This window comes from Heliangelus exortis, chromosome Z (genome assembly GCF_036169615.1).
Source record: "Heliangelus exortis chromosome Z, bHelExo1.hap1, whole genome shotgun sequence".
NCBI lineage: Eukaryota > Metazoa > Chordata > Aves > Apodiformes > Trochilidae > Heliangelus > Heliangelus exortis.
Genome location: NC_092454.1, coordinates 51,333,359 through 51,346,584, shown reverse-complemented (window position 1 = coordinate 51,346,584; position 13,226 = coordinate 51,333,359). Strand labels below are relative to the sequence as shown.

The 13,226-nt window shown below is 45.3% G+C and overlaps 2 protein-coding genes across 3 annotated transcripts; both read left to right on the top strand.

The window, feature by feature from the left end:
* Positions 1-597: 597 nt before the first annotated feature.
* CCNB1 (cyclin B1) lies at positions 598-4,773 on the top strand. Its single transcript, XM_071731207.1, has 8 exons — positions 598-742; positions 1,258-1,611; positions 1,768-1,938; positions 2,336-2,494; positions 2,780-3,016; positions 3,434-3,574; positions 4,307-4,417; positions 4,584-4,773. The coding sequence occupies exons 1-8, from the start codon at positions 611-613 to the stop codon at positions 4,689-4,691; spliced, it is 1,413 nt and encodes a 470-aa protein (XP_071587308.1). The 5' UTR covers positions 598-610; the 3' UTR covers positions 4,692-4,773.
* A 536-nt stretch (positions 4,774-5,309) lies between these two features.
* On the top strand, positions 5,310-13,141 carry CENPH (centromere protein H). 2 transcript variants are annotated; one of them, XM_071731003.1, is made up of 9 exons: positions 5,310-5,431; positions 6,218-6,273; positions 6,895-6,934; positions 7,375-7,449; positions 8,119-8,175; positions 9,047-9,110; positions 9,378-9,429; positions 10,551-10,714; positions 12,326-13,141. In XM_071731003.1, exons 1-9 carry the CDS (start codon positions 5,367-5,369, stop codon positions 12,413-12,415), a joined length of 663 nt encoding a protein of 220 aa, XP_071587104.1. In that variant the 5' UTR covers positions 5,310-5,366; the 3' UTR covers positions 12,416-13,141. The 2 variants fall into 2 exon arrangements, with proteins under 2 accessions (XP_071587104.1, XP_071587103.1); XM_071731002.1 differs by having other exon boundaries at positions 6,895-6,946.
* The last annotated feature ends 85 nt before the right edge of the window (positions 13,142-13,226 follow it).

Below are 13,226 nucleotides of genomic sequence, written 5' to 3'. Positions count from 1 at the left end.
TGTTTTGTGCAGTGCATCTTGATTTTACCGGTTTAAAAAAAAACAAAAAAAAATCAGTTGGTGTGGAAACAGTAACATATGTTAAGAAGCAGCCTGTATTGATGGAGAGCTCTGGTTGCATCTCCAGCTGCTTTGCGGAAGCTGATTTGAGGTAGGCAGCTTGAGAACACTTCAAAACGCATTGGCATCTCTTGTCCCAAGCCTTCTGCCCGGCGTCTCCGGTGTCCCGCAGCCCGCGGTCCTGCCGGTGCTACAAGGGCCAGGGGAATGCTCGCCGTCAAACCTTCTTCTCCCCGCACTTATGTCGTCGTATCTGTTGTGCCCCAGCGCGTCTAGGCTCTGCCTTCCCCACACACACACCCACGACAAGCCGGGGTCGGGGCCGGGGGGGCTGGGACCCCGCGGGAGACGAGCCCGAAGACGGCTCCGGGATGCGCAGGTGTGGGTCAGCCCCCCCGGCCCAGACCCTGGTCCCGTCCGCTCTCGGACACCCAGGGCGTGGCCGCCATCAGCCAATGGGGAGGCGAGGCGTGGGCACGGGGCGGTGGCGCGGGGGTATTTAAAGGCGCGCCAGGTCGGGTCCCCTCTGCACCGCTCCGAGTGGTTCGCTATGGCTTCAAGGGGGACCGAGGTTAGTGCGGGACCGGGACCGGGACGGGGACGAAGTCGAGGACGAGGACGCGGTCGGCAGGACGCGAGACAATTCAGCTGGAATGAGCGGGATTGGTGCGTCACGCCACAGGTAGGGGGATAGCTGCTTGCCTAACTCAGGTGTAGGGAGGCTGCCGTGCAGCCCTCCCGTGCCCGGCTCCTTCCTTCCTCTCCGTCCAGAAACCTTCCAGCCTCACGGGCAGAGGGGTGCATTAGGGCAACCTTCCCGAGTCCTCCACGCACTCCAGATCCTTCGTGTTGGGACGGGGGGGAACGGGGGACGAGGTGCGGGGGCGCGAATTTCTCCAGGTTCCTCCTGCTCCCTGTCAGTTCTCAGGCTTGGGAGGGGAGCAGCCGTGCAACTTCCCAGTTGGTCCACCTTCGGGGGTCCGCTGCTCTTCCTCTGCTCCTCTCCTTCAGCCCACCGGCTTCGGGTAGTGGTTAAGCGGTGCGTGCAGCCTTTCTCCATTTATCCGCGTTCGGGGGTGCAGCCGCGCGATCTCCCCTCCATCCCCATCATTCCCGCTGGCGGGTGCAGCGCACCGGCCCGCTGTTCCCCGTCGAGGTGCCGCTGACCGCTCTCCCTGCTCTCCCGTCTCTCCGCAGCCCTGCCGCACCGGGACCCGTGCCGCAGCGAAGGGTGGCCGGTTCTATGGGGCAAAGTGGGGGGCGACGGCCCGCAAGGTCGGGATGCGTTCCCGATCCGCCCTGAGGGACATCGGCAACCGCGTCACGGACCCGAACGCGCGGGCTGCCATCGGGGCGACGGAGAGAACGGCCCCAGAGCAGGAGCCCGGCGCGGGGGCCGTGCCTGCCGGGGCCGTGTCTGCCGCCATCCCAAATAGTGAGGCTACCGGGAATGAACCCAAGGATGCCCCTGAAGAGGAGATGATGCAGACAGCCGGAGAGTCACAGTCCGAGTTAGAGCCCCAGTCTGAGCTGCAGATGGAGCCCTACCAGGTACCCTCCTCTCACAGCCCCCTTAGGACCATGTGCCCCAACTCTGAGCTGAGTGGGGCACACAGCCCCCCTACTGTGCTCCGTGGCAGCCTTTGCTTGGCTCGCACTGGGCTGCAAAGGGAGGTGCTGCCCAACTAATCCCAAATTTCCTTGTAGTTGGTGCCTCAGTTTCCAAACCGTATGGAGACGAAGACAGATGACTCACTGTGCCAAGCTTTTTCTCATGTCCTGCTTGCTATGGAAGATGTAGATGTGAAAGATGGCACTGACCAATACTTGTGCAGCGACTATGTGAAGGATATCTACAACTATCTGAGAGAACTCGAGGTTAGTAGTAGTAGTTCAGAGCTGAGAGGGCCATCTGCTGGCACTTAAGCAAATCCGTCATTACAGGTGTGGCTTGGAGCTTGTATACACTTTCACCTGTACATTTTGCTGAGGCACTAATAAATGATCCCTCAACTTAAAATGCAACGATGAACTGAGCTGATAAACAGGTGCTGGTTGTTAGACCAATCAACTAGTTGTAGCAGTACCGTGTCTTTTTAGCCTATCTCTAGTGCACAACAAAAACTTTTGCCCTGTGGCCTACACCTGTGAGCTGTGCCAGTGAATGAATGTGCTACTGAATTTAGTAAGCCTTACCATGCAATAAAGGTATCTTAACAATTGCAAATGCTCCTGCTAAGTGACTAGGTCTGTTAACCCTGTTCCTTCCATGTAGGAGAATCAACCTATCAGACCCAGATACCTGTTCAAGAGGGAAATTGATAAGGACATGCGTGCTGAACTGGTGGACTGGCTGGTGCAAATACAGATAAAATTCAAACTCCAGCTGGAGACCTTGTACATGGCAGTTGGCATCCTCGATCGCTACCTTCAGGTGAGTGTCTTTGTCCACTGTAAAGCAATGTTTTTACTCTAAACTTAAGCACAACAAGCACCGATCATTAAGAACATATGTGGTTAGACATTTTACCCTTAACAAAATAAATATGACCAACAAAGAGCATTTGCTGTTGAATAGTATGTACCACATAACTCTCAGGTATGAGCAGCAACTTGACATACCAAACCTGCTTACTCCTCTCCCTGATTTGATCTCAAAGTCTTCTAATACCCCTGATGCCAAAACATGTAACATGTTGTCTGCTGCTTCTTACTACAGGACAATAATGTTTCCAGTAAGATGTTTCAGCTGGTTGGTGTTACAGCATTGTTTATTGCCAGCAAGTATGAAGAGGTACATCCCCCATATATTGGAAAATTTGTGTGTGTTGCTGATAGAACTTGTGCAAAGTGGAAACTCCGCCAGATGGAGGGGAAGATCCTGCAAGCCCTGGACTTCAGTCTGGGCCGCCCTCTTCCAGTGCACTTCCTGAGGAGGGTTTCAAGGATTGCACAGGTGAGAACAAGTGTTCCATACTATGTGCAAAAAAAAGTACTCTACTTTGTCAACTTGTTAAAATAGCTCAAAACCTTGGAGTACTGCAACAGTTCACCAGCTGAGCCTGGCTGAGACCTAGCTCCAATGTAGAAACAGGTCTTGCTTGCTTTCAGTGAGGTGAGCCTAAGCCACCCAAATATAAGACTTAAAATGCTTGTCTGGTACTGCAGGTGGCTGCTATTGAAAGGAGTGCTCTTTACTATGGGCAGCCTAATGCAGCACAGAACTAGTCTGTGATTAAGTCAATTGAATTTCAAGCCTATGTTTCTGAAAGCGCTTGCTTATAGAAGTGTTTCTTTCTGCCTAACTAAGCAAAGCCTTGACAGGATCCTCTTGTCTTGGAGGTAACTAAGACTTGACTATGACTTATTGCAGATGAACTTGAAGCAGAATCTTCTGTCCCAGTACCTGATGGAGCTGTCCATTGTAGACTATGATATGGTTCACTTCCTTCCATCCAAGATTGCAGCAGCTGCTTCCTGTTTGGCTCTGAAACTCCTTGGTGAAATCAAGTGGGTAAGTCATGCTTGTCAGATCAGCTTCTAGGTTGGGACTTGGTAGGTCTCTGCACTAGTCTGAAAGGCAGCTCTGGGCCAAGTGCATGCCTTTGGCTTCCCTTGTACCACCTCAGCATGTGCTCTATAAGGGGCCAATAGCTGGGCAGTAACCGTGAGACAGGAGACTACGGTTGCCCAAGCACAACAGAAGACAGAGAAACTTGGGTACTTGACTTGTTCTAATGGGCTTGTTGTCATGGTTTAGGCCCAGCCAGTAACAAAGGACCAGGCAGCTGCTCACACCCCCTCCTCCCACTTCAGGATGGTGAGGAGGAAATCCTGTTAAAACCTTTTGGGTCAAAACAAAGACTAGGAGGGTTCCACTCACCTGTTATGGTCACAGGAAAAACAGACTTGCCCTGGGGGGGGGGGAAATCAATTAAATTTGTCATTGATCAAATTGGGGCGAAGAAGAAAAAAAAACATCCAGAACTTTAATACATTACCCCCTCCCGCCCTCTACCCTCAGGTCTTATGGCCTTGCTCCCTTCTTGAATATGTTAATCACAGAGGCAAATCTGTTATCTTAAGATAGGCTTAACATTAGCCAGAGGTGGAGCCAGACTCTTCTGGGGACAGGGGAGTTTTCAGTAGCTTCTCACATGAGCTATCTCTGGGCCCTCCCCCCTGCTACCAAAAATGGCACCACATCAATGCAGAACACTTGTCTAATAACTTGCCTTCCTTTCAGACACCAGCTCTGCAAAACTGTACATCCTACACTGAGAATGACCTTTTCCCTGTTATGCAGCACATGGCAAAGAATGTAATTCTTGTGAATGAGGGGAAAATAAAGGAGATGGTAAGAATCTTGTAGTGCAGATGGTGTGTGTGTGAGTGATTAAGTGTCCATGGACTGGTCTTAGTGCTAGGATGGGCTTGGCTTGACCATGACCAAACCTCAGCCTAGCTGGACCAATGTTAAGTTTATAAACAGGGTTCTCTTAATCAAAACTATCTCTTTGCAGGCTGTCAAGATCAAATATTCGAACAACAAAAACATGAAGATAAGCACCATTGACCAGCTGCAAGGTTCGATCATAAGAAATCTAGGCCAACCTCTGATTGAGATGTAAACTTGAGCAGAACCCTCATCATGGTGTTCCCCTAAGTATTTAATAGTTGTTCTTTGCACCTTTGTACCTTCTGCACTTTTAAATAAAAAAATTGCCTAGTGAATAGTGTCGATTCACTTGTACTCTGGGGTAGAGCAGCTGAATTCTGCCTACGGTTGAGGCATCTGGGGAGGCTGGGGTGGGTGTTAGGTGAGCTGTGGGGCTGCTGATCCTCCAAGCACAAGCTCTGCTCACCTGGTGAGTTGAATCAGACTGCAGCTCTACTGGTTTAGTATTCATCTTGGTATATTTTTAATAACTTACCTAATAACTGCCAGTTCTACCTCTATGAGAGGTCTGGTCACAGAGCTGTATCAGCTTTTTTTTTTTTTTTTTTTTTTGTCGTCATTGTTACAAAAAGTTCACTTCTGCTTCCCCTGTTTTTTATCTGAAAACCTGTGAGAAGGGGCTGCTTCCTTACCCTCTTGGGCCCACCGCAGGTGTAGGGAGGGGCCCGAGGGAGCGGGGGATAAGCGCAGCGCCTCTCAGAGGTCTCTCGGCTGTCACAAGGCGGGCCGGGATTCTGCTCCCCCTGCCGCCCGCGCGACGGAACCGCACAGCGCGAGCGCGGCCCGGGCCCCGCCCCTCAGCCGCCGCTGGCCCTCTGCGCGCGCGGGAGGTTTGAAAGGCGCCGCCATGGAGGCGCTGCCGGGGGAGCCCGAGAAGGCCGTCAGGAAGGTGGATGTGCTCATGCTGCTCCGGTCAGTGCTGGGGGAGAAGTGGTGGGTGGGGTAGGGTGCCCCTAAGGCAGTGGCGGCTCCGAGCAGGACGTGGATGGGGGCTGAGAGCGCTGCGTGGGCCGGAGGTCGGCCAGCATGCCGGTCATGGCCCAGCGCTGGGCCCGCCGCTTCCTCGGCTCCCAGGGCCCGCCAGCCCCAGCGCCTGTCACACAGACGCACACACACACACACCAGGGCCCGCGCACGCATAAACACACACAGCCCGGTCCGGCCCAGCACCGGGCCCAGTGCCCACACTCCCACACACACCCTGGCCCAGCTTCCCCAGAGCCCGCCAGCCCCAACAGACACACACGCACGCACACACACACACACACACACACACACACACACACACACACACACACACACACGCGCGCACACACACACCAGGGCCTGCGCACAGACGAACGCACACAGCCCGGCCCGGCCCGGCCCAGCACCGGGCCCAGTGCCCACACACTCACACCCACCCACCCACCCACACACACCCTGGCCCAGCTTCCCCAGGGCCCGCCAGCCACAGCGCCTGTCACACGCGCACACACACTCCGGCCCAGAGCCGGTCATGGCCCTGCGCCGGGCTCCCCGGGGCCCAGGGCCCGCCCGCCTGTCTCCCTCCACTTCCCCCCTCCTTCCCAGCATCGGTCACCCCCCGGCTCCTCGCCCCCTCCCCGGCTCCTGTTTCCCCCCCCCCCCCCCAGCTCTGCCTCTGCAGGGTGTCGGGCAGGGGGGTTGCTGAGTTTTGCCTCTTGGTTTCTTCCTCAGGCTGCGGGACCAGATGAAGCAGCAGCTCAGGGAATGCAGCGCTGCCGCTGATACCAGTAAGCCAGTCCCTCCTCCAGCAACCCCTTGTGCTTCCTCTTAATGCGATGTTACAGTAAAAAAGAACGTCATGTGGCTACCATATATGCTGTAAAAAAATACTTATCAAAACTCTTCTTTCTTGTCTTGGACATGTGTTTGAATGCCTAGAAATTCACCCACTGCTGTTTCTCCGCTTGGGTTTTCACTTTTAGACCCCTCTAACACTCTTGAGACATGGTGATAGTTATAAGGAATCTGATCACTGGGGCTAAGTCTTACCGAAAGTCTCCCCAGGTGTTTGGCAGGAATACTGATGTAAGGTGTTTCTCCTCGTTCCTGCTGTGTTTCTGTTACCTATGTCCTCATCCACTGAAGAAGGGAGATAGATGCATATATAGAGCAATGTTGTGAGCCAGCTCTGGCATGACTAAATGGAAAGATTTTTAAGCCTAATTATTCCTCTGGTATAGCTGCATGGTAGTGTAGTCTCACTTAAGAGTGGAAGAGATGATACAATGTGGAGGCAGAAATAAGAAATACTTTGGTATTTTAGCCATCAAACTGTTTATCCTTATGCTCTGTAGATTGTATTAAAAATAGTCTGTTGTGCACTTTTTAGTGTTGTTCTTTCTTTGCAGACCAAGAAAGTGACCTTGATCATGTCATTGAAGAGGGCAGGTATGTTAAGAAGTATGTAATGGGGTAGTTGAAAGCATCTTGATATATTTTAAAATAAAGAAGAGAAAGGTTGATAACTGAACTTCGAAGCTCTCTCTTAGTCACTCCCTGTTAGTAAATCTCTAGATTAATGATTAGTACTTTGCAGGAGTCTGGTGAAAACAAAAGAAATTAAGAGAAAATACATGGAAGAAGTATTTTATTCCTAATAGGCTCCTAATGTATTTTTGTATCTGATGAGGCCTCTAAATTTGCAGTACTTGAGATGGCTGGTATTCACTAATATAACAGGCTATGCCATGCCCAAATACTCCTGGCCTTAGTAGTCTGCGTTTTAAAGGAAGAAATCTTCAGACACAGAAAAAAGTAAAACATGTTATATTGCTTTTAAATTTGATGTCATCTTCACACCATTTGTTGTTTTTTGTTTTTTATTTCAGTACCACAAAAGATATGGAAAAAGATATAGAGGAAAAAAAAGTCTCTTTCCAGAACAAGACATTAGCATTGCAAAGGTAGAATTTTTTCCTGTTTATTTGGAGGTTTTCTGATTATTTATATGTGCACTTACACATGTACCTACACATCATTCTGATTATAACAGGACTTCAAACACATGTTGTAGCATGTGTTACAAACATGAGAGGTTTTAGTACCACTGAGCCAGCAGGAATGGAGACAGAGATATGTAGAGAACAACAACAACAACAAAAAATTCAAATTCAAATGTGTGAACTCAAAGGTTCCTGCAAAATTGTGGAAGATCGATTTTGTAAGTCAGTAAACATATTTCTTGGCAGTATTCTACAAATACCTGTGAAAAGGTGGAGGTTGATAGGCATTACATGTCTCCTGTGTTACATATCTGTTCATTTCAATGCCCACGTTTGCCTAGCTTCCCTTCTGCAGAGTATGGAACTGATGGTATGTGTGGGAAGAGAGAAAGGAGTTGTCAGTCTCACAAATAACCACGGGTAAACATTGCTTGTCCTGAGATTTAAGCCCCATTATTTAAGAAGTGTGATATTTAAGAGGTATCGAGTATTTTATATTTATATAATTCCAATGTGAAAGTGGACATAAATATAACGTTGAAAATAATATTTTCTGTTATTTATTTAAATCTGCTTCTCTACGTTTCTCATCAGTTCTGATCTGTTATATGTTTCTTCCACACTCTGCAGGATTCAGATTATGCTTGCCTTGAGAAACAAATTGAAGCAAAACGACAGTGACTCACGGTAATGTGTATTTGGGAAAAGGATGGCTAGAGAGAAATGGACTTTATGCAGCTCAACGTGACAGGGTTCTACATTACTTCATTGTACCTCCTTTAAGAGCAAGCTTCCTTCTTCTAGTTTTGACTGACTCATACACAGTCCTGGCTTGAATCAGCATGATCAGATCTCTTACACCCAAGGCAGATTTACATTTGGGATCTGAATTACCCACCCATTGATCACAGAGTTAGTTTTTTATTCATAAATGTGAACTGTGTACTTTAGAGGGCTTTTTGTCTTTAATTGATGGCTTGCTTGCAATTATGGTAACTGAGCATGTTGTTACAGATTTAAAACATAAAACAAAGCTTTGCCTCTGCTTTACTGCCCTCATTAAGTAATGCATAGGAACTTAATGTCTTCGAAAAAGAACTGAAAGCCTCAAACCTGTTTAAAATTAGCTTTTAATTTCCTGCTCAATATTAGCAGGTACATGAATATGAAGTGTAATATAAGACATCTAATTTCTGTCAGAAATACAGCTGAAACTATTGCACCTCCATGATGTCCATGCCATGTGCCTGAATTCAGGAGCTCCAATTGTAAGCTATTCTCAGATGGGTAGGCTTTCTTGATGGCTTCCAATCTCTATGATTTGAAATTTTAAGCAGACTTAGCTGAAATATGAGGGAAGCAGGGAGAAATAAGAAGGCTATGAAAGAGCTTTATTTTGGTGTGGGGAATTGGGGATTTTTGGTTTAATCAAAAAAACCTTTATTCAAGTATTTAATGTTATTAAATACTTATTTAAAAGTCATTATAATTATTAAATAGTTATCTAAAAATTAATATTCATGGTCTTAAGGTATGTAATTTTTGTTTCATTCCTTAGAGAGATCCTGAAAATGCTGAAACACATTGTAATACTCAGCCAGGAAGTGACTGAACGTCAGCAGGTAAGTGGCAGTTCTACTGCTGCAGTTGTGTTGGTCTACCAACCTCAACATGGGCAGATTTGAAAGTGACAGGATTGCATAAGGCAAAGGAAGCTAAACAGTGGCCCAGAGGGTGTGGTTTCTACTGCTGTTAAAATTCATGCAACAATGACTTAAGGAAAGTCTGCTTCTAGAATGGCACTTAACTGCTTTTGTGGATTGAATTATCATTTTCTTATGTTTTTTGGAGCAAAGAGTCTAGGAAATACTTTTTTTTTTCTTTCTCAGCAACTACGTGAGAAGGAACAGAAGTTGACTGACATTAAAATGAAAAGACTCTGTAAGTGTGTTAGTTATCTTGATTTAGTTTTATATTTGAATGTACATACAGCTCATTTTAAAGTTGTCCTTTTAGCAAAATTAATTTGCATCCAAAGTAACCAGAACTCTCAGCACGGTTATAAAGCTTCTGAGAAGGGTAGTAAGTACTGTAAAAATGAGTTAGTGTGTTGTCTACTTGAGCACAGAGCTGACATGTTTAGTATGAAAGATGCAAGATGCTAAAAAAGAAGGATGTGGTAGCATTTTATTATTTAGTCTTAAGATCTCCAGGAAACTAAACATCATGTAGTAATTGATATCAGTTCTGCAACACATAAAGGATTCTTTTCTCAGGTTGTACCTCTATGAAATGTCTGCAGAATAAGGGAGGGGGTTTACTTACAAAGCACTTGTAATATAGTGGTACTCATTCAAATTTAAATGTGAAATCAGTTTTCAGAACTTAATAAGGTAGATACATTTTCTGAATGCTCCTACTGTCATATGACCAGGTTTGCCAACCATTTTAGCAACTATTGTTTGTTCCATGCATAGGAAGTAGTGTATACAACAACAGTAGTGAATAAGCACTAAATATATATTTAAATAAATATCTGTCTTTCAAGGGAAAAATGAGCATCCCTAGTATCTTCAGGAATAAGGAAATCTATGTTGTGTCAACATTCTTTCAGTGTGTGAACGGCCTCTAATTCAGTCTAGTTTTCAGACTAGACTATAAAAAAAACTAGTAATAATCACTGGTGATGCCCAAGTCTCCCTTCTGAGTTTGGTTTTGATCAAATTTGAGAAAGGAAATACTTTTAACATCTCTGACTATAAAAGTTGCGACAACCAAAGAGAGGGTGTAGGACAGATGGTCAAATTATGGTCCATGTCTGATGCAGATGCAGAGAGCATGTGAATTTGTTTTCTGTATTGCTAGGAGCTAGGGAGTCACAGCAAATGTTCCTTCTTGTGTGAACAGAAATGTTGAGATACATTGGAGGGAAGAGATGGATTGTGAAGTTAGGGTTATTGCAGTTGTAGTGCCTTGGAAGTCTGTGAGGAAAAAAGTATACCTGTAGTTCTACTGCTCACCTAACTAATTCTTAACACTTCATTTTCCTAATAATGGAACAGCACTAAAAAAAACTCAACAGCAGAAGATGCTGCAAATTCAGATCATGACAGAAAAACAAACGGAAGAACAGAAAAAAATTAAAATGAGTGAAGAGCTGGAGGAGAAACGTAATCGCTTAAAAAAGGAACAGGAGTTGATTACAATAATTCAAAACATTTTTCAGGTAATGTGTTGTATCTTATAGAAGCAAGTTTGAAGTTTTGCATTATAGTCAAGATAACATAGTGTATGGTAAGTTTAACATCAAACAAAAAACTGTGTTATCTTAGAACTATTAAGTAGTGATGGTAATGGAAAAACTGCTGTGTGAAAGGAAAACTTTTTTGCTTTAAAGACTAAATACATGAAATTGTCACAAACTTCTTTGAAATAATGATGTACACAGTCAGAGGCAGTCTTACCAATTTATTCTTTTGTTTGTTCAAAGGTACAAAAAAAAAAAAATTTCTTTGCAGGATATCTGTCACATATAAATAACATTATAAATTATAAAATTATAAATTATAAAAATAAAGCAGCAGCTTTATTTTGTTATTTGGAGAGTCACCCCTACAGCCCCCAGATCAGTTTCCCCAGCTTATGATTGGGAAAAATAAAACGGTCTTAATCCCATGATACCAGGGAGCCAGACTGCTGCTTCTCACTCTGCCCCTTCTGACCATGTGTCACTCTACCTTGTCATACAGAGCCTTGGCCTGCAGCCACAGCCAATCTCCAGATACTTTAAGTGATGTAACCTTCAACCTTTTGGTTACCTGCATATCAGATGCTGCTGACTAGTCTGTGTCTGTGCATCTGACTGGCAGGTCATCTGGAGTGTGGGACTGGGCAAAGTGAGGAGGAAAACCTGATTTGGGATTGGGTGGAAGGGGTTCCTGCAGCATCCTGTGATGAGAGGGGCTCTACTCAAGGTCACAGGCACTGCTGTACTCTGGTTCTCTGTCTCTCACTTGGTGACATGTGTTGGCTTCCCTCACCTGGCCACGCAGATCCTCCCTTACCTGGCCACTCATGTACAAAGATTAGAGACACAGTGGGCTGTAAATTGCAATTGCAGTGCCTTTGAGTTTGTCTGCAAAAAGGCTATGAAATCCCAGTAGAGCACGCACAAAATTTATTTAAAACATTCAGACTGGGGAAAAGAGAGATAATCTTGGAGGACTTCAGGAGGAAAAAAAGATATAACAATGCTGTAAATTTGGATGCTAAAAATTTCAAGGACAGAAAGAGAGCCACGGGTATCTGTATTTGCATGCTTTTTCACCTTGTGGTTTGCATTGGTAACAATGTTTTGTCTCAAAATGAGAACAAGAAATTCAACTTTCTAGGGGGTTTTAGATTAGATTTCGAGAATTATCTTTTGCTTTTGTTTTCCTGAAATCTTCCAAGCTGTAAATAGAGCATATCTGGTTAGATTTGATTATTTCAATTTTCAAATAAGAATGGCAGGGTGAAAATGTTAACTGAAGTATCTTGTGTTTGAGGCAAACTTTATTTCATGTGATTTTAAAAAAAATCCTCCAAATTCCTATGTTTAAAATAAGAATGGTGTGCAAGCAGCTCTAGGGAATTCAAAGCACTGCTATTTCTTTTTTTGCCAGTGTATTTTGAATAGGATCTAAGCTGATCTTTCCTCTTCCCCCTCTGTTCCACTACAAACAGTACTGTGAATGTCATGGGCTTCCAAATTAAAAAACAGACAGCTTCTGAGAGATTTACTAGGAATAATCCCTTTGAAGGACTTTTTTTAACTAATAATCTTTCTTTCTTATAGAGTATCATAATTGGAAGCAGAGTGAACTGGGCAGAAGATCCATCTTTAAGAGCAATTGTTCTAAAGCTTGAAAAAAATGTCTTTCTGTGAGCTGGAAGAAATGGTGTTTAATTTTATACATAGACAAACTTAATAGATTAATATGCACTGTGAAATCATTATGTGAAGATGTGGCACTCTCTAGACTAGCAACATGGCCACATAACACTTTGAAGTGAAATCTAATTCCTGGTATACAACAAATGTTTGGGCAAGCAGTGTAGCTGCCCAACGAGCCACTTGATAGCTATCCTGGCCAGAAGGCTTGTTTCACTCTGGAAGTCAGCAATAACACAAATAGGAAGAATAGTTTTTACATTTTGAAATTTTACATAAAAGTTGGCTTTCACCACGGCTCTGCCATTCTTTTCCTGGGCACCAGCAGGCTGCAGAGCTCACACAAGGTGGGTGCATGATGCTTTTGGCTCCTGTTGGAAAGCCCAAACGGCAAAATTTACTGAAGTCACTCTTAGGGTTTTTGTATTATTTTTTCCCATTTTAAAGCATTATGTATAACTTTAAACACTGAGCAGGTTATACCTTTACTTTTAATAGTGATTTGTGACTGTGCTATGGGCCTGTTATTGTAGTGGAGCACCCATCAGATAGATACAGTAGGTACAGCCTGTAGATACCCATGTAGCAAAATAACGCTTCTAGGGAAGACGCAGGGAAAATGCAGGAGAGACGACTTTTTGCTATCGATTGCGCAGCTTAGGCAGGGCTCATCTGTGTTCCTAGACTGATAGTTGTACGTTTGATTTACTTTTGAAGAACACCGACCAAACGCTCACGCGTCACTTTTTGAAATATTGTAATCGGTAAGCAGGTCGAATAAAAGTAAAACTGGCTTGCGGTTTTT

Coding starts and splice junctions, on each gene's coding strand:
- CCNB1 (XM_071731207.1), top strand. CDS start 611: ATGGCTTCAAGGGGGACCGAGGTTAGTGCGGGACCGGGACCGGGACGG. Junction 1,612..1,767: donor TGCAGATGGAGCCCTACCAG/GTACCCTCCTCT, acceptor ATTTCCTTGTAG/TTGGTGCCTCAGTTTCCAAA. Junction 3,017..3,433: donor GGGTTTCAAGGATTGCACAG/GTGAGAACAAGT, acceptor GACTTATTGCAG/ATGAACTTGAAGCAGAATCT.
- CENPH (XM_071731002.1), top strand. CDS start 5,367: ATGGAGGCGCTGCCGGGGGAGCCCGAGAAGGCCGTCAGGAAGGTGGAT. Junction 6,947..7,374: donor GAGGGCAGGTATGTTAAGAA/GTATGTAATGGG, acceptor TTTTTATTTCAG/TACCACAAAAGATATGGAAA. Junction 7,450..8,118: donor AAGACATTAGCATTGCAAAG/GTAGAATTTTTT, acceptor CACACTCTGCAG/GATTCAGATTATGCTTGCCT.